Below are 25395 nucleotides of genomic sequence, written 5' to 3'. Positions count from 1 at the left end.
TACTTCAAATAAATCTTTCTCTCTCAAAGCTTTTTTTTTTTTTAGCATTGCCGTTTTTGGAGACATGATTACATATCAACACATGGGCCGACTTCCTCCGACAACTTTGGTTTTTGGTACAAGAGAAAAAACTCACTATGAACATTTAAGAATCTTTAATTCACACTAGTAATAAAATTGCATTACATTTCATAAAATAAATGTTCCAGTTTATATATACAGAGAAAACAGACTGTACATACCCTCCAATGAACCATTTCTAAAAGGAAAATGAAACCAACCGGAAACAAATTTCACAAAACATACAAGCAATACAGTGCTCAGCTAAGCAGGCACAACTGTACATCAAAATTTGTAACTGCTCAGTGTTGGGGTGGGAGGGGCGAAAAGTTGAACATTTACAATAGAGTCCTTAGGGACTGATAAAGGGGTCTTAAAAAGTATTGCAGGCAAGCAGACATACGCTTGTCTTTTTCCAAGTGCAGCAGAACATCCATCTCGTGTGTAAAGTGTGGAGCCGATTGTTGCTGCCACGAGGTTCCAACTATTGAACCTGTGTCTCAAAGCTTCCATTCAGCTGGCCCTCCTCATAGTCCATTTGACACAAAATCATGTTGTTTTTTAGGAAAAACTTGTCCCCCACGCAAAACCTGTTGGCAGAGAAAAACAAACAAAGGCACAACTGTTGTTAAAAACACAAAGATGATTACTGTTGGCATTATGACAAAGTGGTGTTTGTGTGTGTGTTGACTGGCTGACTGACTCTGCTCTGGCACAGAAAATGCTGCATTTAAGATCAGCAGGTAATGATGCTTCTGTTTGTTTGCACACATTTGGTTCGGGATGTTTTACCTGACTCACTGTGCCTTGTCAGATTCTAAGCCCGTTTTGATGGTCATCATAAATGTAAGGCTTCACATAAAAGTGGATTAAAACCCTATCATTTCAGAGAAAGCAGACACGAGCACTGGCACCTGATAAAAGACAGGTCAACTCCCCCCGGCCTGGCAAAATGGCGTGGGCACCACAGGAGTTTCCAAGCTTTCCTCTGCCATAGGGTTAGCTTTTTCACACACCAGTTTGGTTCCAGTGCTCGAGACTGTTTTTCCTCTGAAGTCTCAGAGTCAATTGAGGAGGAATAATAACACATAGCAGCCTGCCCTACTGATGTTCTCCTCGGTGCCGCTGTTTGTTTGTGTGACACAGTGGAGACGGCTCCATAATGTGACTGAAGGGGAGTGAAGATAAGAATATAGCCAAGCATAGCTTAGCTTCAGTAATGAGCCAGGCTGGTAAAACGGTCTCGGCCATGGCAATACGATGCCAGATGAGACCTGGCTTCATGTCTGCCAGCTGAGAAGAGAGACTGCAGTCATAATTCCCTTATAGCAGGTGTTCACTATGGTAACTGAATCTGGCCTGCAGAAGGTTAATGGGCTTGTGCTGTGTGGAGGAACAGGGTCACAGAACCCCTGACAAGCATGCAAAGGACTCTCTGCTCCCAGAGTGGTGCCATTACTGACAGTATATTAATGGGAAAAAGCAATATTTGGGTATGTCATATTCTATGTGTATCACACCATGGGCTTTGTGCTCACTCCAATTTCATAATAGATCATATCGCCAAGGAATAACCAATTTATACATGTATAGGGCCGTGCTCCCTAATACAGCAACACACCTCTGGACAACTTTATTTTTGTAGCTCCTATACACCTCGCAAAAGAACAAAAGCTAATTTTGCATCCCTCTGGCTTAAAAGATTTACAGATTTCGCCACAAACAAGTACAAACTGCTGGCAGTGTGTCACAATCTGAAATAATTAGCAGGGCATTACAAATGCAATACAGCAACCTTTTATTTTTACAACACAGGAAGCAATCCACAAGTTTTATTCCCTAGACTTGTCAGGTGGTCTGTAAATATATAATAGGACAAAAAGCTTTGGCCATTTTAACATGCCATTAATGTTTTTCTGAACAACATTTTAAACGCGATGTTGTTGTGCAGTTATGATCCCCATTCTTACCTCTGGTTACAAAGCTGACAGGCAAAACAGTCCAAATGGTAAACATTATCTCTGGCTCTCATCACCATTTCAAAAGCTGGGATCAGTTTACTGCAGGCTGCACAGTTCCCCGTTGTACCAAAGAGCCTGAAAGACAGAGAGCACAGACGGCGATTAACCCACCTTCCCTTTACCTTGATGCAATAAAGGAGTAAACAAAAACGTACTGACAGCGAGAACAATGGAAGAAAAATGCTGCAAAGGAAGGGAAAAGAGGGCAAAATCGTAATACGTTGAATGTAATGCACAAATCTTTCTTGGCACCCACTTGGTATTTTTGTTAATGAGAGTTGCAAACGTAGATCTTAATTCTTGGCTAATGATCTAATTAAAACAATCACATGGTTTTAATCTCTTTCTTCAAAGAACCCCCCCCCCCCCCCTCCCCTCGCACATTACAAAAAGCATGAAAACAAGTCTGAAGCAAACCATTTAAATCGTTGAAAGTTGTCTTCTTTCATAACTAAAATACCTAATGAGGCCTTTCTCCAACCAAAGCCAGCTGGATTTTTGCACAAGAGGCTATGTTCTATAATGTAGTCATAAGTTCAAAAGATTTCTCTTACAAGGATTTAGTCTCAATCTCTTTCACCATCTCCCTCTTTCATTCAGAGCGGAGCCTGAGACAGTGATGGGAGATGTAACCTTGAAGAGTTAACTAAATGTTTCACTGTGAACAGACTCGTTGCTCAAACCTCGCCGCGGCTTGTTTAGGCTTATAGGAGCCACATGATAAAGGTCACAAACAGAGCAAGGGAGGCACTGGTGTAGATCTCTTTTCTCCTCAAAGCAAAGGAACCTCAAACGCTTTTCCCAGTTCTGATTTACATTTTCATTTTCCAAGCGCCTGCCCCTATGTTTAATTTGGAGATTCTGAAGCACAGATAGATTTATATATTCGGCAGGAGGAGAAGAACCGTTTCGCAGCTTTGCAAGAGGGGATAAGGCAACAGCAGATTGCCATTCCAACAGTATGTTAAACACTTTTTCCCCAAACTTGTAGGGCTCAGACAGAAGAGTCACAGTGTTGATATTCTGCCTTGTTTATGCTAGTCCCATTCAGTTGCTTTCACCTTGTTAAAGAAAACGTCTATCCAGCAGCCCTGCTTCTAATTAGGGGCCACTGCCCCAGAGGAGCAGGAGAGACAGAAACAGAGGGAGAAAGGCTGTTATGTTCCATGAGAGGGATTCACACGGTGTTGAACAGAGACATTGTTACAACTGGTTACTGTTTCAGTAAAACACTGCATGTTCTCATCCAGTAGACATCTGCCATCTATGGGGCACTCTGCAACACAAAGATGTTTTTTTTCTCCACAGAGACACATTTAAAGATTTAGAAGATTCAAACACATTCAGTATTGATCCAAAATTTGGCCAAATATCAGTGCTACAGTGCTCCTGGTTTCCATTACTGTATGTCGGTTTTCCTGGCAACCTTGATTTCTTGGTTTTGTGTCACAATAAAATTAAGGCTAATTCTTTTCCTTGTTGTTCACTAAAAAAAGTTGTCCCCGTTAGATCTAACCCACTGTCTCACACCTCCTGTGTCATCATGGCAGTCAAGAGGGTCTGCTCCAGGTTTCACACCACACCTGAGCTTTATACTGGACTGAAGGGTCACACGATGATGTCTTTTTCTCTCCCTCAGGGAACCGAGGCTATGAAAGAGCCCAGAAAGCCTCGGCCACTTACAGAGTCTGACATGCACACCCCTGTAAAAGCTCGCAGGATTATTCTAACCGTTCTCTTATACACCCCGCTGGGCTGCGGACATGGTGCTGACTTGATACATACAGGTTGTGAAAACACCTGGTGGGGAAGCCCAGCTTGCTGGCGACACTAAGTTCTACCTTCAGTCAAAGTAGTGTGCGACTCCTGAGGCTAGTTTTTACCTTTCAGCTACATGTATATATTTATATTCTCTACAAACCAGTGATCCAAATCTTGTGTGTATAACCTCTCTTCCCATTTATCATGAAACACAAGGATTGTTTGCTGTTCACATATGCAACCCCAGCTACAGTAGGTATGTTGCATTTGAACTTTACTAGTCTAGCAAAAATACAGGTTATTTTGATTGACTTGCAAAACTGAAAATGTTTAAAAAGCTGTCAGAATACAAACACTACTACTTAAGTATAACTAGAAATAATATTTTTCCCTCAAGAAATATACTACTAAAGGCGTTCAGCAGGAATAAACAGAACTGATTAGTTGCATACCCTTCCTTGTTTTTTTGCATTTTAAAGGGGCAATCTACCAAATTTAGAGGCTTCGTGAAGTCTGAACAAATAACCCTGTTGATGTCACTATGGGTTATCTGTTTTCAGTTTGGGAATGGAGACTACAAATTTATAACAAAGAGTCCCCCCCCTCGCTGGTAAATACCCACATTTAAAAAAAATCCACACCCACTTTGAACAGTGATGAAATCATCACGCTAAGTAGTTCACCCCATAACGAGGCATAAACACAGCACAGATGGGATTTTGTGGAGGAAAACGTGTATCAAATATAGGCTTGTAAATGACTAAAACCTGATCATTTGAAACACAGATGAAGAAGAAATAAGGCTATTATTAATGAACAAAATATCTTATTACTCTTAACACGAGTGAGTAGTGATGAATATTGTGGTTTGTGTTCATCAAACTTGAATGTGAACTTGAATGAACCATCATTGAACTGTAGAATAACTCCCAACTGTAACAAAAAGTCTTTGTTTTATTAGGCTGTAATCTTTAGAAGATAGTCTGTAGTACTTTTGATTAGTAAGACAAAAGTATTCTGCTAATAGCACAGAAAGGCCTCGCACCTTTTAGGTGGATGCGCAGTAAAAAATGAAGCAACAGGACCGTGGCATGTTCTCTTAACTGACATTCGTTCCTCTGAGTCACCCTGATGGTCTTCAAATCATGAAGAGATAAACCTCTTCCATGCTAACCCGACTTCCTTATCTGTTTTGTGATTTACTATCACAGGCAGAAATTTGGCACAACTTCCGTCTTCACCATAGCGTTAAGAGTTGGAGTGTAAGAAAGTTTCCCACTCACAGGGTTCTTCAGCCAGCAATTGATGTTTTTGGGTTATAGCGTGGTATCAACATATGGCTTAATTGGACTCCTTGTGGTAAGAGGAGATTACAGCCTGAGAGAACTGTTCAAACACATTACACTCTTCTCTTTGTGCTCCTATGAAGCTAAAAGCAACTGGAGTTGAACCACTACTGCAGCAGTCTCATGAGTAACAGCTGAAGTGGTGCTGCGTATAGCAAGCAATGAATGTTTCACGCCGAAACATGATTGAGATGAAAATGTAAAGGTCAAGGGATTTGCTGTCCGATGCAAGAATGCAAAGTAATATAGATATACACACACAATTAGATGGATTCAAGCTTTTGAAATCAAAATGGGAGCCACCAAATGAACAGGACAGACCAGGTCATCTTGTGCTGAAGAATGAACGATACTGTGACTATGTCATCTATACAAACCTACACAGAATGTAAAGTACAACATACGCTCAAAAACATGATACGCTTCTCAGCACTGAAACAGTGCCTTCATAAATTGTGGATTACCTTTGGAAAAACATTCATTCAATTTAATTTACAATAGATTTTATTTTGTTTGAATAGACTTTCTGCAGAATTCCCACGTATTGTTCCGACACATGTCCTGTATTGTTAGAGTGCAGTGGCTCATGCACTTCCATTTCTGTGGTCATTTGGATTAAATAAATCAATATTCTCAAAAGGAAAGTGAGGGGAAATTTTTTTTTACATACATTTTCAGGATTTCTATTTATACAGAGCGTGAATGGTGAGTTTCTGGAAAATATGAGAGTATTGTTATGCTGCTCATAATACACTGAGCCCATCGGGCTTTGTCGATCAATCATCCACATTGCAACAGTTTGAAGCAGAAAAAGTCCTCTTTAAAAGTAGTCACTTCTGTGGTTTATTTAAATTGGTTAGAGGCTCAGAAGTGCTGATTTGGATCGCTCCCCACAACTCGTGAGACATTCTGGAAAGGATTTCCGAATGGCGTGAAAGTGAAAGCACGCTGGCTATTTATTTTTCGGGACTTTTAAAAGTCATCACCTTTGTTCAGATATTGTATAATCCCTTTTAATAGTACATACTAGTTAGTAGGGCTGCAACATGGTAACTTTAGTAGTATAGTGAAAAGTATCACGGAGCCCCGGTGTGACAACTTCTATTGTCTTGTCTTATCGGACCAACAGTCCATGATATACAGTTCACTATCATACTTGACATAAGTAAACTATAAATTCCTATATTTGAGAAGCTAAACCTGAGAATTATTTTGCTTGTAAAATGATTTTGATTATCATAATAACAGCTGTTTAATATAATGTGATTTAAATAATTAACAATATATTAAAATATTGAATTACAAAGTCCCTCTCTCAGATTACAGGCTTTAATAATGGGATCCATAGTAATCATTGTTGTAGTTTATATCTAATTATATGCATAGTGTCTTGTTGTGTAACTTAATAATTTTATTTTATTTTTTGTATATTTTTAGCATTTAAATAATTAATTTGTAATAGCCCATTCTAAGGTCTGTAAATAATCAATTTGACTTCTCATGTCAGCTCTTACATGCATTTTATGCCAACATGTATTGCTGCCTAATCCCTGTCTCCTACAATCTTCAACACAGTGGAACTGTGAAACTCTTTAGTAGCTAAAAATGTCTTTTTTTATGTGCTGATGTGGGTTGATGGGAGCAGAGTTGGATGGCAAGAATGTAAAGAAGCTTTACAAAGAAGCTGTTATTGAGTCATTACAATCACTCTTCAGAGAAAAGAGGGCCGTCTTAAGTTCTTTCAACTTGCTGCTTTGCCAACTTCAAACCCTTAAAGCTCCTACAGTGCATCATCTGCCTTTCTGTATTGCTTCCCTCAGATTGGGCTGTGGCTCTTAAAGTTTTCTACCTCTTCTCTGAGCTCTTTGAGACTTCCCAGCTTGCACAGAGTTAGTCAGATTTCATAAAAGAGAAATCTGTTAATGCATGCATCGCATGTTCTGACCTTCCCCAACAGTTGCGTCTTTTTGAAAGTGTAAACCTTTCGGGTTCAAATCTATCTTGCTCAGAGAGGAAGAGCAACTGTTAAGGGAGGAGAGCAATTGTTTTACCTACTATAGTAGTAAGGAGAGGACAGATTTGAAAAACAGTCACATCCAGATGGAGCTATCATCTTCTCCCTGCTATTTCACCGGTTTGTGGATAACTTATAATGTTCATTATCTTGAAAACGTTTCCCTCTTACAGTTAATTATACCCCATTTTGATAAGTGGATGACTATTATGTCCTCTCTAATATATGAAATAGAGGATTAAATGATTTCAGGCTTCAAGTCCTGATGATCACACCATGACTAGATTGTCAACCCTCTGGTGAAGTCGTGCGATCCTGGGCCCTAGACATAAAGGAAACGCCTAATTAATCTATTATTCTCATTTATAATGAAAGAGTGTGGCCAAGTTGATAAAAAAAAAAAAAACTCTCTTGATACTGGGAAGTGAAAGAAACTGAACTTTTTGTTGGTGCAGTGGTTTGGAGGGCAGGGGAGGACGCTGTTTAAGGTATGTGTGTATTTTAGGGTTTGTGTGTGTTGAAGTGTAAGGTTCAGGAAAGCGTGAGTGCATTCAATAAGTTGCTAATGCCACTGAAGGACAATCACAGATGGAGCTCCTATAATAATTAATGTGAGCATGGCGGGGATCCAAACTCGGGGAAATAACCAAAGTGTGTTTGATCCACCCGCTTGTCTTTAATGAAGTGCAGGAGGCTAATTCAGTGCACAGATTTAACTTCATTACAGCAGGTGAGTGGAGCCTTCGTCTTACTATACTGAAAAGAAGGAATGAAAAGGAAACTAGTGCCGGATGAAGACTGCATCGCGTACTTTCAAATACTCTGGTTTCTCAAACTGCCTGTTCTCTGTACGCAAGGCAAGGTTTTTAATTTGTTCCATAATAGAATTCATCTCAAGCATCTCTAGCCATTAAGTACTCTGCATTTGTCGCGGGCTGAAGAGCAGGCGAGTGGGATGGATTTCATTAGGCGATCCGGGGCAACAGAGGAGCACAGAAAGCTCTCTCCTCATCTTTCCTTTTTATTCTTATTTTAGTATTCCTAACTCTTGATTTCATATGTCGTTCTCAGTTTTTCATCCCGTCTCTGACCTCCATATCTTGCCGGTCTAATGTGTGAGAAAGCTTTTCCTTCTCCCTTCACAGTGCCAGTTAGGCACTTATAACTCGGGGGTTGGGGTTGCTGTCCTTTCAGCAGATGTATTCTACCAAGTGAAACTCTGAGCTTCATCATTTTTGCCTTCTCTTGGTCATTTGCCCATTTATTATTACCTCATCTGCACCATCTGCCCCTTCTGGGGGCAACATCAGGTCTTAGTGGACCTCTCACTGCATCTTAAAAGCATTAAGTGTGGGTGGGAACTGATGGATGGTAATGGGCTATCTCAACGTTACGTCCCTAAGCACCTCTCAAGTGGGCTGCGGGCTTCGTCCAGGTCAGAGGAGAAGCTGAGATGTAAGTAAAATGTCATGGAGATCCATGAGTGAGGTAGGGAGAAAACCAAGTTGATTAAGGTTCACTTTGGTTTAGATATTAGAAAGGACACAAGATGATAGCTGCTGTTTTGAATGTTTGTAAATTAGAATAATGAACTGATACAAACCTTGTGGGTAACAATAAGCTGGAGGTATCAGTAATACCAAGTAGGCAGAAAGAAAACGGGAAAGGGGGAGGGCAGCGCAGGACAGGGAGTTTTAAAGGGGGGGGGGCTAGGGCACCGGCATCCCTAAGTCGGCCCCTGGGGGATTCCCTCACAGATAAATGGTAGGATCTCATTGGGAATGTGACTTAACGCCCAGGAAATGGTCATGTTTAATTTAACAAGCAGATGGCAGGGGCATCTGAAGGGGGGTATACAGAGCCAACGACACTGATGAAGCAACAAGCCTGGAGGATTCTCACAACCTACAGCTCTGGTACAAGAGCCAGCAAGTCTACTTCATGACAGTCATTCTGTGTTGATGAAAAAATGATGATGAAAATATGAAAAACGGTAAAAACAAGCATGTGGGGGTTTGAACTAAACTTATCTTAATTAATGGACATATATTGTCAGTAGCAGTGAGACCGTTTGACTGGGTTTTAATGTATAATGCAATTGTTATTAAATTAGAATTGTATTGATTGTCATGGCTATTTTTGTAAATGTTGTTGAGGAGGTAAATTGATCCACCTGATCCACAGTAGCTCCTAATGTCTTCAAAATTCATCAAGAACAGATGTTTGCCAGATGTTAAATGTTAAGTATGCTACGAGAACAAGCTATTGTAAATGTCAACCAAGTGTAACCCACTGCTTACTTTATATTCAAACTGTGACTATGCATTTTTTATTCTGGATGCAGTGATACAGAAATGTCATGACAGCACGACTCATCCTTTGATGGTTGCACAAGAATTTTGTACAGTATTTAGAATTTAGTTTTTTGTAGAAAGGAGTCGCACAGCTCCTAAAATGGCCCAGATGTTTTTTCTTTTTTTCTGCCAGTGGAATATGTTTGTGTTTGAGCATCCCCTGAGGAATCTTTGCATGACTTAGATTTTAGCTGTGTTTCTGTGAATGGAAGCCACAGGAAACACACAGAGAAACCAAAGCAAACGGTACCAGGAGGCAAAAAAAACCCCTTTGTGATTCTTTCATGTCACAGAGCTCTTGGAATGGCATGGCATTTGTTTGTTGTGAGTGGAGAGAGGTGATTGTGTGTCTTGCTTGCCTCAGGTAGTCCCTGCGACAGAGGATGAGGTTGGCTTTCGTATAGAGGGTGGAGCCCACCTCCCCCAGGCGGCAGTCACAGCAGGCACATTTGAGACAGTCCTCATGCCAGTATTTGTCCAGGGCCTTGAGCAGGTAGCGGTCTTTAATCTTGCGATTGCAGCCAGCACACCCCTTCTGTTTTCCTTTGGGCTGGACGGAGAGCATCGGCACACCTGTAGTGATAAGGAGACAAACAGCCATGAGTGATTTACGGCCCAGGAACACGAGTGACTTTTCATGTTCTCTTTTTGATAAGCTGGCTGCTTCTCGAGGCGTCTAAGCCTGGCCTTGCGCGTGGCCACAGCACACGGACTACCTGCTTCATATGCATTGAGGAAAACATTCTTCCATGTAGATAGGCGCACAGGTCACATTGCACTACAAAGCCCTGACTTACTTGTGCCACTAAGAACATGCTGTAATACAAAAGTTACATGATCACTTGCAGCAGCGTACCGCGGAAGGGTCTTGTGTATTTCTGAAAAGACACAATGTTTATTTAGCTAACTGTGGTATTTACAGGGAGCTGTGTAGTACGTTAGTTACCTGCCATTTCATCAAAGACCATTTCACTCAACTGTCTACAGCTGTAAAAGCTCCTCATGGGCTTTGTTTGGTATAGATTAACATTAACCTTTTAAAAAGCCTCTGACCACAAAAACGTTGCTACCAGACCCCAGTGAGATATGTTATGGCCTAAGTGCCTTTTAGCATACACTCACTCTCTGTGTTTCATACACACACAAACACACACACACACACACACACACACACACACACACACACACACACACACACACACACACACACACACACACACAATGTTCCCTACTCAGAGCATTACAGCCTTACCTCCTTTTACACTTATCTGTACTCATGTGTTTGCAACGAGCGAGCCTAAGTTACCAAACTCGCAAATTGCCCTGCTGTCACGCAGGTCCCCTTTAAGCCCGCCTTTTAGCCTCCTAAAGGACAAATAAAGTCCATTTAATAACAGCACTAAACACTAATAGTCTATGTGTGGTTGACATTTGTGTTTGGACTAAAAGCCCCCCTCAGGCCACTGCTGGTACAGAGGCAGGGGCGCGCAGCTCCCCTCTGTAGCACTAACAGGTCTGCCACAGCTGAAAGCACAAGACAACAGCTCTTAAGACACTCTCTCACACACTGAGCTATTGATCCATCTAAAAGAACACACAGTGGACGCCACTTGCCACTCTACTTTCAAAACACATTTCTCTCTCTCTCTCTCTTTAAAAAAAAAAAAAAAAAAAAAGACCAGACACTCTGCATCACAGGGGGTTAGGCCAGCATTTTGTATGTGTGGGTATCTATAAAGGCCACTTTTAAAGACAAGTTATACTGAGTTTTATGTAAAATGTCAATGTTTTACTGTTGCACTTTAGAGATGTGCACGGATAGATATTGTCGAGACCAGATACAAGTTTTTTTAATTTTCATTTAATTTGCAAGAAAGTATGCACAATTGCAACAGTGTTGTTAAGTATGAATGGGGGTCATTCTGTTGGAGCTGACATTTTACGGTAACTTCTGTTGCTCGGTGATAAACACAACCTCAGCTGGTAACAAGGGACTGCTTCACTCTCAGCACTGTTTTTGTCTGCTGAACCTGTCAAGTTGGTTCTCTTTCACAAAAACCTTATACCACTTTTTAGAAGACTTCTTTGGAATAGAAAAACATATTTTTGCTCTCTCTTTCCGTGTCTCTCACATACACACACACACACACACACACACACACACACACACACACACACACACACACACACACACACACACACACACATCTGCACACCTAAATGGACTCACAAAGTACCCTATTGGATCCAGATTTGCGCTGCAATTTTTGGCCATCCACACATCAATAATGCTATGAATGTAATAAAATTAGAATTTTCCCTTTTAAAAAAAGAGGTGAAAGAAATAAGAGAGCTTGTTATTCAAATGTATGGCTTTGGTTTATATGTCAGTAAGTGCTCTGGTGGGGTTGAGCTGTCTTATTTCTTTATCAGAAGTGGAAAGCAGAGGCTAATTGGTCCGGTGCTGGTGATGGGAGCCATCAATTAGTGTTCTACCTGCCCTCCAGCTCCCTCACCTCCCTCCCTCTCCAAAACAGACCCCTTGAAGCCGGAGCATTAGGATCACAAAACCTGCTTTAAATACCAATGTTCAGTGTAAATGAAGCTAAAAAGCTTCAAATTCAAGCCACACTGGGTAAGGGTGGACTCTTCTACCTGCATTTCACGGCTTGTTAGGGGAGCTCTCTGCAGGTATGCCTGACAGACTTCAACAGAACTAAAAACAGTCTTAATGAGGAGAGAGGAAATGTGTGTATGTGTGTGTGCTTCAGAGCTTGTGCAAAGATAAAGAAAGGAGTTGCTGCAAGTCTCTCGGGGATCACAAAATTCTTTAATTTGCCTTTTATGACACCTAATTAGTTATTCTACTCAAAATCTTTGCTTTAAATAAGAGAACTAATTATACAAAAAGGTCGTTCCTCCACCTCCAGAGAACTACTCCTAATTGGTTGAGACCACCGCCCGCCACACACTCCTTAAACAAATCACGTGTGTGTTTTACATCACGTTTGAAAAGGCCAAAGCTTAACCTATCCTGGAATTACCGCATGCTGCTCACCCCCTCTATTGGATGCACACTTTGTTTAAAACCCTGCTCAGCATCATCAAAGTGACAACATTGTTTGCAGTGAGTCTGACTCTCACATCTTCATGCATGCATCCGGTCCTTCAGTCCTTATGCCTGTAAGAGAGATGTCTCAATGGAGGAATGCCTAATGTCTGCTGGGAAACCAGTATGCACATTCAAGTGATGCGTCTTTCTTGAAACCATTGCGGGGAAGAAACATAAGTTTGATGTCTTCCACCAAAACAGCCTCTGAAAAACAGCTTTAATAGTAGTGTAGCAAGCACTAGCTCAAACCTACTAAACAAAGAGCAGTGACAGAACAAAAAAAAACTGAGTGTGTAAAGTAAATGTCTTTTCAATTCCCTTAATGCCACGAGACATTTTCTTGCACCTGTCACCACTCACGGCGCTATGTGAAACTGTGGAGTAGAACAGAGCCTCACATGCTTGCCACCTCCCAGAAAGAAAAGCTGCATTATGAAAGGAAGCAGCAGACTAGGAGGCAGCCTCCACTTAATCCAATCCATTTAACAGATACAAGTGCCACTGACCTTCCAGTGTCATTTGATGTCACCAAAAGCATGCCTCTCCACATCACAATTCATTCTCCAACAAGGGATGCATTTTACCCCTCAAAGTGGAGAGACAGCACTTGCCCTGCCAAATATTCTTCCTGAGAGGGAATTTAATTTGCCATTAGTACTGTGTGTAAAGGCCTGTCATCTTTCCCTTCTACCATCCATCTACTTTCTTTAAGATTGTATCTTTCAAGGATATGTACAGTTAGTTTTTCTCAGCCCAAGCAGTCTGTCAGAGCATGTATTTTCTATTATAAAGATAGCATCCAATTTCTATGTTACCCCATTTAGACTTCCGTCTTAACAGCTATCAAAGAATCTCATCAGTCCTCTAACCTTTTTGATATATATTTAAGGATTTAAAAGAAAGTAAGCTTTTTAGAGCACCCAAGAAAATGTTTGAAATTAGACAAATAGAATGACCACATGCCCTCAGACTGGACAGGAGTTTGTGAAAAGAAAGGTGACTTGCCCACTTGACCACTAAAATGTTTGGTGGATAACAAGTGAGCTGATGCTTGCAGATCATGCTGCATACAGTAATGTATACATGTATTAGTTCCTGAGCCACCAGCCATTCTGTCATATCATGCCAACTAAAAGAATTGATTGGTTATTGCCTTCAACTATTGCATCAACTGCAAAACGAGGAAATAATAATACGTTAATAATAAACCTGTTTTCATCAGCTTAGATTGGTTTCAAATATTAGATCATGTCTATCATTCTCTGACTTGCAGAGAGTTTATCATGTACCTGTTTTGAAGAATTCACTCTGCCTTAACAATAAAACATGTTCACGCCTTCAGGTACTACAAAATCGTGCAGCCAGACTGATAACTGGATCAAACAAAAGAGAATCGCCATTTTAGACTCCCTGCATCGGCTTCCAGTAAACTTCAGGATTAACTCATTACTTTTGAAGCACTAAATGGTCTAGCACCATCTTGCTGTGCTCAATCTCTCTCTTACATACTTTTACTGTATGTAGGACTGCAGCTAGCAATTATTTTCATCATTGATTAATCTGCCAATCATTTTCTGGGTTCATTGATTATTTGCTTTGTAAACAAATGAAAATATCCTGTAATGTTACGCTGCTGTTTGGCTTAATATCAAACTGTCAAATAATATCAAACAACCTGAGGTGTCGGCTTCGGATTGCTTGCTTTGTCCGACCAACAGTCAAAACCGAAAGATATTCAATCAGTATATGAAACTGAGAAAAAGCATGAGAGAACTGATTAATTACTTTACAAAATAGTTGCCAAATCATTATGTTTACTTTCAAGTGCATACTACAACTTATAAGGAAATTGACTCACATTTATGGCATCCTTCACTACGCCACATGATCCCAGTGGAACAGCTGCTCTTACAGGCGCCATCCTTAATGGCCGAAGGGACAGTTGATTCTTTGTTTTGTTATGTCTTTTGATCAATTAAAAGCACTGATGCAGACTTTGCTGGTTCATGGGGAGGTAAAGGATCTTGAGAGAAACACTCAGCCTTCCTGACACATGGGGAGGGAGGTGGGCTTTCAAGGAGGTGGGAGCTGGCCCTGGGTGGGCCTCCTCTCAGGGGCCCCTATAATTCCAACTCCCAGCTGCAGCGAATAAGCCACCAGCGTGGTGCATACACAGACTGGGAAGCTCAGGGAAATTAGATACTATATTACCAAATGATTGCATTTAGCTGAAACAAGTGTTATTATCATCATTATCATCATCATCATCACTAATTCAAAGCACTCCTGCACAACCAGACATAAATGGCCAATGATGAATCTACAGAAGTTACCAAACCACTGAATGTCAACCCTGCATGACTGAATGAATCATCTAAATGATTCTTGAAATCTAAATAAAATAACATTGTATTATATTATTACAGGAAGAGCAATAAAGGACATTGGAAGATTAAAAATACTATGTTGGCACAGTATTACTAAAAAGCTCAGCAAATCTTGATTTAAACCTCACTCTTTTACTTTTCACCCACCACAGTAAGTGCCAAATAAAAATTGTCCCTAGGCCAAGGTGTCTGCCTCTAAGGTTAATGGGGATCTCATGCAGATGTCGTGCCATTGTGTGCATGAATCAGCCCCTTTCATTCTGCTCCCGTCATTGCTGTAATTGAGCCCATAGACACGTTTCCCTATTGCCAAGACAAAACACAAGACATCTGCTAATAGCATCAGCTGGAATATATATGCCAGTTGAAAGCAGACTGATGAGTGTATTCTGAAAGATAAACAAAATAAACACCAGTGAATCATTGTGTGAACCATGTATCTATCCGTAGTTTGAAACATTTGCAGGAAGAAAAGGAAAGATATGCATGAACACGCACACACAGAGCGCCTCTCTCTCTGTGTCTCTCTCTCTCTCTCTCTCTCTCTCTCTCTCTCTCTCTCTCTCTCTTTCTCTCTCTCAAATTAGGCAGTTTCTTACAAGGCCCAAGTCAATATTACATTTCACACTGACACTGTGTTTTTTTTCTTATAGTTAGCTGTAAGAGCCTTCTCTGTTACTGTACGGAATGCTACATTTCCAGATGGTTGTGTAGGAATGCTGGGGCCTGTGAGGTGATTTCTGGGACTGTATGCATGCTATGATTATGACATAATTAACACCCACAGTAAGTGGGAGAGAGAGCAGACATGGCTGGTGCGGATGAGGAGGGGACTGTTCATTAACAAGATGCACTCTCTCAAACTTTGCAGCTTGCTGTGGCTAATAAGCCCCGGTGAAACGGAGCCCAGCCGTCCCTTGCATTGACCCTGGCACTGCCCAGGATAAGGGAGGGTTTTGTCTCCTGGAATAATTGCTCTTTTCACATGTTACAAGTGTCCTGACCCCCACGGTCGGCAGCCACTTTCCCTACCATAATTACTCCTGATCCGCTCCAAATGAGTCAGCCGCATTAGGGCTGCAATAACACTGGCCCAGCTTCAAGCGCGGCATGGGGAGTCTCAGCAGAGCAGCCTGGAACAGGACTGCCTTTTCTCCCAGCCCACGGTCATTTCCATCACGTCAGAGGTGCATTTCTTACACTTGAAGTCAGCACGAAGGCCCTGGGCTCTTTTCTGAGGCTTACAGAAGGCATTGTTAGCTCCTGGTGCTCACTACTCACTGTGGTTTGGCACCAGACTCCATCCCAATTAACGGAAAACTTCATTAGGGTGTTTTTCCACACTCTTCAGCCCCCTATTATTTTTAATTTATTCACATGGGGTTAATTAAAAGAAATGTATCACAGAGATATGCAACAGCTTTCTAATTAAATTCGTTGCAGCTTTTTTTTTTTTTTAAAGACATGAAACTGGCAGACTTTCCAAATTATTACAGAAGGCGACTTGTTCCAACACTTGGTTGCTCAGTAGTAGGTTGAGATTAGAGCTCTGCAAGGTAAGCTGTCAACAGCAGAGACAGAGTGAGAGAGGGAGCGATGGGGCTTGGAAATGAGTGTGAGGGAGTAAGATGAATGAGGAGGAGGAGAAAAGACGTGGTTTTATCATGCAGGGTTACCCCAAATAAACCCACGAGAGCCCTTAAAGAGGGAGGACTGTCGTAGAGTTGGGCTTTGCCGGCTGTTGCTCTGAGGTGTTTAGTTCTTGAAACCTGCCATTTTACCATTTTTCATTTAGTTACAAGCTGTCAATAACTAAGAAGGGGAATGCATCTTCATTTTCAATCCTCACACAGTAGGAGCGAGATCAACTTACTTTTTCTTTTTTTTCCAATAGTCAAAGATTGAATAAAGTAAAAATCCATCTATTCTCAAACTATATACTTTGAAACTTTGATACACGAGGCAATCTTATCTGCCACTTTGTGATTCTTGACAAAAAATAAACTAGAAAATCAAATCGTTAGACCTGTCACAGCCACCTTCCGCCATCCGGAACAGAATAATGCACAAACACTTTTAGACCACATTAAAAATGCATTTGGAGAGGAATAAATGTAGCCCTCTAAAGTTTGTGTCACTCATGAGGTCAGGAAGTGATGTTCAAAATCCTCCCCTCTCCCCAGCAATTACTGCACACTTATTATTTCAAAGGATATGCCAGGAGACAGGTGTGCCATTCAGGGTCCTCAGTGTGTCGAAAATGGAAGGGAAGAAGGAACACCATACTGTGGTGCACTGTGTGAGGCTCTTTAATCTTGAATAATGCAAATTCCCCACAGGGGGCAGTTATTTGGCAGCACTGGCCTCTAATGTCATTCAAGCACCTACTCTCACACCTGATGGGGTAAGTAATGAGGGAGGTTGGTTGGGTGCAGTTAGGGGAGAGATCTTCATGAAGATTGGGTGGATGGTAGACTAAATGTCTTATGTATCACTGCCTGTCCTAAATCTCCCAAGAAAAGGAATATTCTAGATGACGTTTGGTGTTTCATTTTGAAGATGGCTTGCTTTTAATGAATTCCTTTTAACACTTTGATGTTACCTCATAATGTACAGACCAGGCCTTATTCCTAAAAGAGTAATTCTTGTTAATGGCTTAAATCAAATGGTAATTCAACTAGAGACGACTGGCCTAATGATATAAAATTATAGAAGTGTGATTGGAAAGATGTGGTCCAAGGTTTTACAAGCAAGTTTCAGTTAATGTTGGGTTCGGTGGGAATGTTTGTGGATGGCCGCTGTCAATTGCTTCTGTATTTGTAGCTGCAAGCAGCGTAGTTAAGCACTGATTAAATCAGCAACTTCAATATCCAAAACCTAATCTACTAGCTTTAAGAGAGAAAGAACTACCCCTCTTTAATCACAGACTTTAATTAGCTATTTAAGATTTTATTTACTGAAGGTCATCCAATAAGAGATTAGTTCTCAGCAAGTTGGCTCTTATTTAAGAGAAGGCACCCCAGGCTTTTCTATTTACCCACAAGATAGCTGTAATATTTTAAGGTGTATTTTTCTGGATTCTTATCCTAAAAGGAAGCGCTTAGGAGGCCTTTATAAATGCATGAGGTATTTTATTTTTGCAAAAAATATCCAACTAAAGGTCACTTTAAGTTGGATTAGAACTATATATTGTAAGTGAAAGTGCAGGAAAACAGAAGGACTGCAAGTTATAGGCCAACGAAATACCAGTTGTCCAATTACATTAAAACAACTTATGGCTGTAAAGTTCACATATCATTGCACTGAACTGCATGTTTATCCAATGACTGCATTACCTGAAGAAGGAAAATAGATCAGAAATGAGAAAGGAAACTTATTATATATCTCTGTCTGAGATGCAAAAAATATCAGACAGCTCTAACCAAAGCTACTTTTTGACACAAAACTAAATACTGTAATGGGAATATGAGATGGGTGTTCAAAAGATATTTACAGTGAAACAAGACTGAAAGTGTAAAAGCCCCACTAGCAGCCCCTAGAGGCTGTACTGCTCCTTACACTCACAACAATAAAGTGTTTTACTGACCAATCAACACTGTCATCCTCAGAGTCACACACTCACACAGGCAGGGCCAAAAATAAATGAAAAATACTCAGCAACAACAATCAGAGCTTTGTCAAATAGGAACTATGGAATCAGCAACAATTCCTGTGTGATGTGTGCACTATATAGGGGGCACACAGCAAGTTAGTTCATATAGCGGAAATCAAACTATATAATTACAATAATGCAGTATTGTATTTCTGCAAGTGTCGCCCCACATGTAACATAGACCAGTGCAAACCAATCAACACCTGATTTAAATCATCTTAAGCACAAGATTGTATGTGAAAATTGTCAACTCGGATCGCTCCACATGTTTGCCCGTAATTGCGAAATTCCATGAGAAGCTGATGAAACTCTATATTTATAACCATAGCACATTTTACACATGTCCGCACCCCAAAATACAGCACAGTGTACAGCTTCCTACTCCCATCAGAACAAACACTCACACGCACACTAAAGCTAGACCTATATATGGCGTATCTGCTCTTTACAGATACATCAATAATACGTAACAAGAAACAAAAAAATTAGGTATGAGGACATTTTGATTTGTTCACCAAAAAGTACTGACAAGTGTATTTGTCAACTGTAAAATATGGAATATATCAATATGTGAGTGTGTGTGTGTGTGTGTGTGTGTGTGTGTGTGTGTGTGTGTGTGTGTGTGTGTGTGTGTGTGTATATATTCCTGATAAGGAATCTGTATCGGTCAATATATTGTATCGGATTTTTAAAACTCCCAAAATATCGATATTGGTATCTGCTTTAAAGCGGACACTTTCAGGAGGGATTAAACAAGACTTGTTATAATGCTGGGTTGCTTTAAGATAAAAGGAACCATTGAAAGACATCAGTGCAATTATGATTTGAGATGCAGTTCACACATGAATAATGCACCATAGCAATTAAATACACATATAAACCCTTCATATATTATAATAATAGTAATTTGTGTCATATGTGTTTGATTTCCCATGAGGCTTTACTGTAGAAAGTGCTTACGTTGTCTTAGGTGACAAGTTATTTTAACTCTGCAGTTAGAATATAAAAACTCCTCTTCAGTAACATTTTGTGGCTATTTTGACATCTGCACTCAGCTATCAGAGAACTATAGCTGATGACATTGTAGTTTTGACATCTGCTCATCTCAAGAACTTTGCTTCATGTCATTCCCCTTTCCCATCTTTCCTGTCTTCTTTACTAAGCCTTTAGTAACAGAATAACAGAGCTCAACAGCATGACAAAAAAAAGTCAGAACAGAGAGCCCGTAATAGGTAGACCGGTGAATAAGTAACTTTATGTGGAAAAAAAACTGGTGAGATTTTGCAGGAAGTGATTGTGTGTTTGTAGAGGCATCAATGAATGTTTTTTTCCCCCCATATTAACATGAGTGGAGTCAAAAGCTTGAGAGAGTCAGCTTTGCAGTGGCAGTAACACAAGCTTCCAACAGGTTCAAACGGATGAATAACTAACTATATATATATATATTAGATTTTGTTAATAAATACAGCAATATTTATCAACTCAACTATGCACAAGGTTATTGGGGTTTCTTTTTTTTGCACGCAATAATAGCTTTGCACCTGTGCAACATCACCATTACGTCTGTGCATGTCTGCGTTTGTCTCAGAGCTCGCGATAAGACACTGGGTTTCTCCAAGGTGGTTTCAAAGGGGGTTTAAAGTAACGATTCATCTCCACTTGTCAGCACATTCGTGGCTTTTGTAAAAGGTTTCATTGTAACATTTGGACTGATGTGTGTATGCCCTTGTGGCTCTGAGTTTCTTATTTGTTCATATAATGTTCAATGTGGCGTCACTATCTCTGCAACCTTCAGTGTTCTCACACTTCAACTCTACAATACACCAGAAATTCTTCATGACATGGAAAAAATATATTAGGGCGAATAAAAGGGTCCGACTTTGGACAACACAACGGGGATCGTCCGTTCCCTGTGATTCATGTGATGCAGATCTTGGTGTTCTAATTTGAGTGGTAATGTGTCTGTGGCCTCTGGCAATCATAAAAGGGATGCTCTTACAGCTCAAAAGTGCATAATTGAGTTTGTGTGCCACACTGATGAGTGCAGCCATTTACATCAAAGGCAGGTGGGCGCTCTTGCTAACACGTGTCTCTTAAGTCTCAATTCAGTACATTTTGTATTCCACTAAGATTATAGAAAATGATAGACAACTGGAGCACTCGTAGATTGAAACGATCAGGGCTGATATGGATCTAGAGGTTTAGTGGTGACGGACAAAATTGTCTCCGGTGAAGAATTCTGCATTGGTAATATCAGAAACAGACTAGACGCTAATATACACTCGCAGCTAAAAATGGTATAAATGTGGTAATTAATGAGAATAGCTTTAGCATAACACACTGAAGGCGCAAACAATGTTGCATGCCAATTCAGAGTACGGTCGATAATGTTATTATCACATCTGTATCAGGGAAGATTCATTGGGTATGTTTTTATATATTTTGTTATGCGTTAGCTAATAGAGAAGGACATTTTTCCTGCATTCATTTGTGCACAGGTTACACGTGTTACTGTTTAAAATACACAACTGCCTCCTTTGACAATCTATGTGCCTGACAGAATTGTAAAAGTACTGCAAAGGCGATGCAGGTGCCTGTAATAAAGCTTTTTAAAAGAAACTGTAGCGACTTAAGAAATATCAAATGAAGCAAAGTGTTTGTAATACTGTTCAGGCCCCAAAGCACAAAAAACAGATGTAATTTTAATATTTGAATTGGGCAAGTTTAATTTTGAAGTAAGAGCAAACCAATAAGCTGTGAAAATAGCAAATACAGGGGAGCAAATTGCATTCCTTTGGAAAAGAGAAAAGACTTAAGGAACATATAAAAGTAATCTCCAACTGGAAATTAGAAATCAACCCTCAGAAACCAAATAACAGAAAAGAAATATTACTGTCCACTTTCTAAATCAATATAACATCGCTACGAGACAGTATTACCATGGTAACACTGGTAAAGTATGAAGCAATTCTTATTATTTCAAAATAAAAATTGGAGCCCGAAGCCCAAGTTTTATTACAGCAGCCGACAGATCACCAGTCTGTATTCATCTGAAGCGTTGCTTTTCAATCACATGCTTTATGAATGTACAAATTTCACTGGACGGGATGATAACAGGATCATAAATTAACAAGCAAAGGTTACCAGAAATGCATGATTAGCTGGGGGATATTTCTTCTGCTCAGGTCTGCAAAGAGTATACTGTTGTTGTGTTAGTGTTCAGCAGAATTCTGCCTTCAGTGTGGACCCACTTGCTTCTCCTGCAGTTGCTACTGTATGAAGAAGGAGAGAAAAATGGCTGAGTTGCTTTTTCCTCTCAAATTAGACGCAAATTGGAACCTTCGTATCACAGGGTGAAATATAATGTTGACACAGAATTGGTACATGTGTTGCTATTCATTAACTATGACCTGCATATTAGGTTATTTCACAGAGCAGTGTCTGTATTGCATTTACAGTCCTCCGTGCTCTCTGACTCAGTGCCTTGCCAGAAAGTGTATATCATAAGTTAATGAGTGCGTCATCTGAGAGTGTGGTGAGAGGTTTACAATGAGCATATAGCTTGCGATGGACACAACAGATAATATGAAACTACTTGCAACATGACGCGAAAATGAGAAATATTTTAGGTTTGATCAACTGACGGCAGTCTGTCTAAAATATGATGTTAAGCTTTCAACTCTTAAAAGATGCAGTGGGAAATGGTTTAGGCAGATTGTCTCAATGGAGCTAACATAAGGGGTCACGTAGCCTATGTTAATTTCTGGTTAATGTTGTTGTTGCCGACATTGTTGAAGACTTTTCAGAAGGAAGTCAGAGTTCAAAAACACTCAGCAGCATTACTTTGTTGCCAACCAGGAGGGCAGGCTTTAAACACAAGACCAGACACACTGAAGATCTATTTTATGGGCTACGTAAGGACTGAAATATGAACACTTAACAGCACGCGCAAACACACACAGGCATAACGGTGACTCACTCAAGAGAAACAGGCAGCAATCATACACATACACCCATGTGACCACCCAAAACACAGACCCACACCTCCCTCTCCACATATGCACGCATTCATTTTTGCAGGCACTAAGTGGATACATTAGACAAGAAGGTTGAATTGACAAGCCTATAACTTTAGAGCCAATAAACGCTAAGAGGCACCACAATGAAAGAGACCAGATCCAAGCAGCTCTGTTGACAACCTGGCCAAAATGCTGGAGCTGCTGGTCGGGCCCAGCAAATAAAGGGTGAAGCTTTTAGGCAATGAGCAGCAGGTGATCTCAGCTTTTCTGCAAGTCCTAATGCTCCTAAAAGCCACTCTCCCTGGTTCTGTAATTGGGCATCAGTAGTTAATGTAGTATTGACTGCATTACATGCTCCTGTGCATCCTTTCCCACTAATGCCATTTGCATCACCTTGTACATTTACCATATTGCTTAGCCAATAACTGTTAAAAGCAATCTGAATCATGAATCATATAGGGAACTTTTAGCTAGACAGACATCCAAAGGAGACAATTTACAGTTGAGTTAATTTGGGTACATTTGCCGCACAACATGGATTCAGCCAGACAGACCAATTTATGTCTCTGCCGCAATCCTTTTATTGGTTTTTAGATGTGTAAGTGAAAGGATGCTCTGCTAAGAGATATGAAATATCCATTTTCAAATGTAAATACTGGGTTACAAATGCATCCATTACTTTTGGAGGAGGAGGAGCCCTCTTTGATAAACTCAAATGTGCAAAGGCTACTGTACTTTGAGAACTAATGCACAAATAAAAGGTTAGTGGAGGTTGTCATTGTGCATGTCAGCAGGTGGTCAACAAAGCAACCCTCAAAATACCCTTAAAGTGAGAAGAACATCAGAAAATAACTTCATTTCACACCACATGAAGCCTTCACTACTGATGATAGAATATGATTATCATGTTGTGCAGATATTTAAATGCATACGCACTGAGCACCGTTTAGACCTGCATGTGATAAACGCACTGCACATCTCAACATCAGATTAATCCAAAATGGGACACCATTAGTGGAGAGTTTCATTTAAATTAAAATTAATTAGATTGCCTCACCCATTAACCTAAATACATTGAAATAGATAAGTAATGCAAGTAGGCCTATTTGGATGGGAAGTGAGTGAACGCTGCACGGTGCTATCCATAATTTGCAATCAAGTTAAAAGCACTCTGCTGTCATCTCCCATCCCGTGGTGATGTCAAAGGCTGCCTCGCTAACTTCACAGACGCAAAAAGCACTTAGCGGAGGAAAGAAAAGAGGAGCCACATGCACTGCAGCGTCTGCGGAGTATATCCTCAAACTCTGGGTTACACATCACAACGCCACAGACAAATCCGCTCTAAATAAACATGCAACTCTCTCCGAACTAAACAGCAGTTTAGCAGTGGGGAAGCTATTTGTGTAAAGTGCAACCTCAACTTCATGGTACGGAAAGCAGTATTCCGGTTCCTTCGCGAAAACACGGAGCCTTTCGTGACTAAATGGGGTTTAGAAAGCTAATGTAAAGCGGAGGCTGCGGGTGCGCAGGGTCCGGGGCGACGGGAAACACTTGACGTGTAAAATGTCAGTAGTTTGCCGTGTAACTCCCCGGGTTCCAGCATCCTACGGCCGGAGCTGTTACTCACCCTCTTCCTTGTCCAACACCATCGTCCTGAGGAACGAGGAGTCCTTCCCCGGGCGATCCGTCCTCGGCTCCAGCAGGCTGCACCGCTCGGTCTGCTCAAAGCTTCTCCTGGAAATGGCTTTGAAACGCGCGGTTGACTAGACTACGCCTCGATGGACCAAAAAACCCTGGAAAGATGAATTGCCGTCTGCACGTTATTCTTTCTCCTCCTATCAATAATAATTCAGACACAGAATACGGCGAGATACGCGGCGAGATCCCCCTATCCGGACTGAACTGCAATGCAAATAAATAGCGATCAAACAGCGTTGGTAGCTCTTGATAAATTCCATGCGAATAAAAAGGCAAAAACAATGAAAAGCGATATAAATCTAGTGTCGCCTATCTGTAACTGTGCACACACGGACGGATCAGACGCTCAGACTGAACGGCTGAGCTCTGCTTCGCTGTTAATATTCTCTCTTTCTCGTTCTCATTTGCTCCGAGACAGCAACTATATTCAAACAAATCCAATTGCAAATCTGACAACTGCTAAAAGCAAACTCACGCCGCCTCTCTCCCAGTTTATGTGCCGCGCTCGCCTCGGCTGCTACTGAATAAATGCGCGCAGTTTCCAGAGACCCTCGGATTCCCCTGTTAATTAAATCAATTCATTATGCTCAGATCTGATTAGCAGCCCTTCCCCCCTCTTTGAATCAATTATTCAATACACAAACATAATTGCTTGTGCCAGAGGTGTCTAAGTATTAGCTTATTTAACTCCAAGGACACTAATTACCCCTAGGGCAAGGGAACTTTTCTCATTAATTCTGACAAAACACAAAAGCACAGCTAAGGGAAAGTGTGTGTGTGTGTGTGTGTGTGTGTGTGTATATATGTATGTGTGCGTGCGTGCGCGCGCATTGGATCTGGCTGCCAGTCTGAATGTGCGTGATAGAGCAGGAGGGTGTGCGCATGCACGTCATGTTGTATTGATGCACGTGCGCACGGACGCGGGTGCGCGTGTGTCAGAAAGAGAGAGAGAGAGAGAGAGAGAGAGAGAG

The 25395-nt window shown here is 40.9% G+C and overlaps 1 protein-coding gene across 1 annotated transcript; it reads right to left on the bottom strand.

Moving 5' to 3' along the window:
- On the bottom strand, positions 1 to 25160 carry lmo1 (LIM domain only 1). The gene is made up of 5 exons (XM_068731142.1): positions 24900 to 25160; positions 24354 to 24519; positions 9916 to 10129; positions 2031 to 2156; positions 1 to 650 (listed from the first exon to the last, which is right to left on the bottom strand). The coding sequence occupies exons 2-5, from the start codon at positions 24373 to 24375 to the stop codon at positions 545 to 547; spliced, it is 468 nt and encodes a 155-aa protein (XP_068587243.1). The 5' UTR covers positions 24376 to 24519; positions 24900 to 25160; the 3' UTR covers positions 1 to 544.
- Positions 25161 to 25395: the final 235 nt, after the last annotated feature.

Source organism: Cebidichthys violaceus, unplaced genomic scaffold, assembly GCF_023349555.1.
Source record: "Cebidichthys violaceus isolate CVI_PGR_0920_01 unplaced genomic scaffold, fCebVio1.0.p SCAF_5, whole genome shotgun sequence".
Lineage (NCBI taxonomy): Eukaryota > Metazoa > Chordata > Actinopteri > Perciformes > Stichaeidae > Cebidichthys > Cebidichthys violaceus.
Note: the sequence above shows the minus strand (reverse complement) of the source record. Positions and strands in the feature narration are given on the sequence as shown.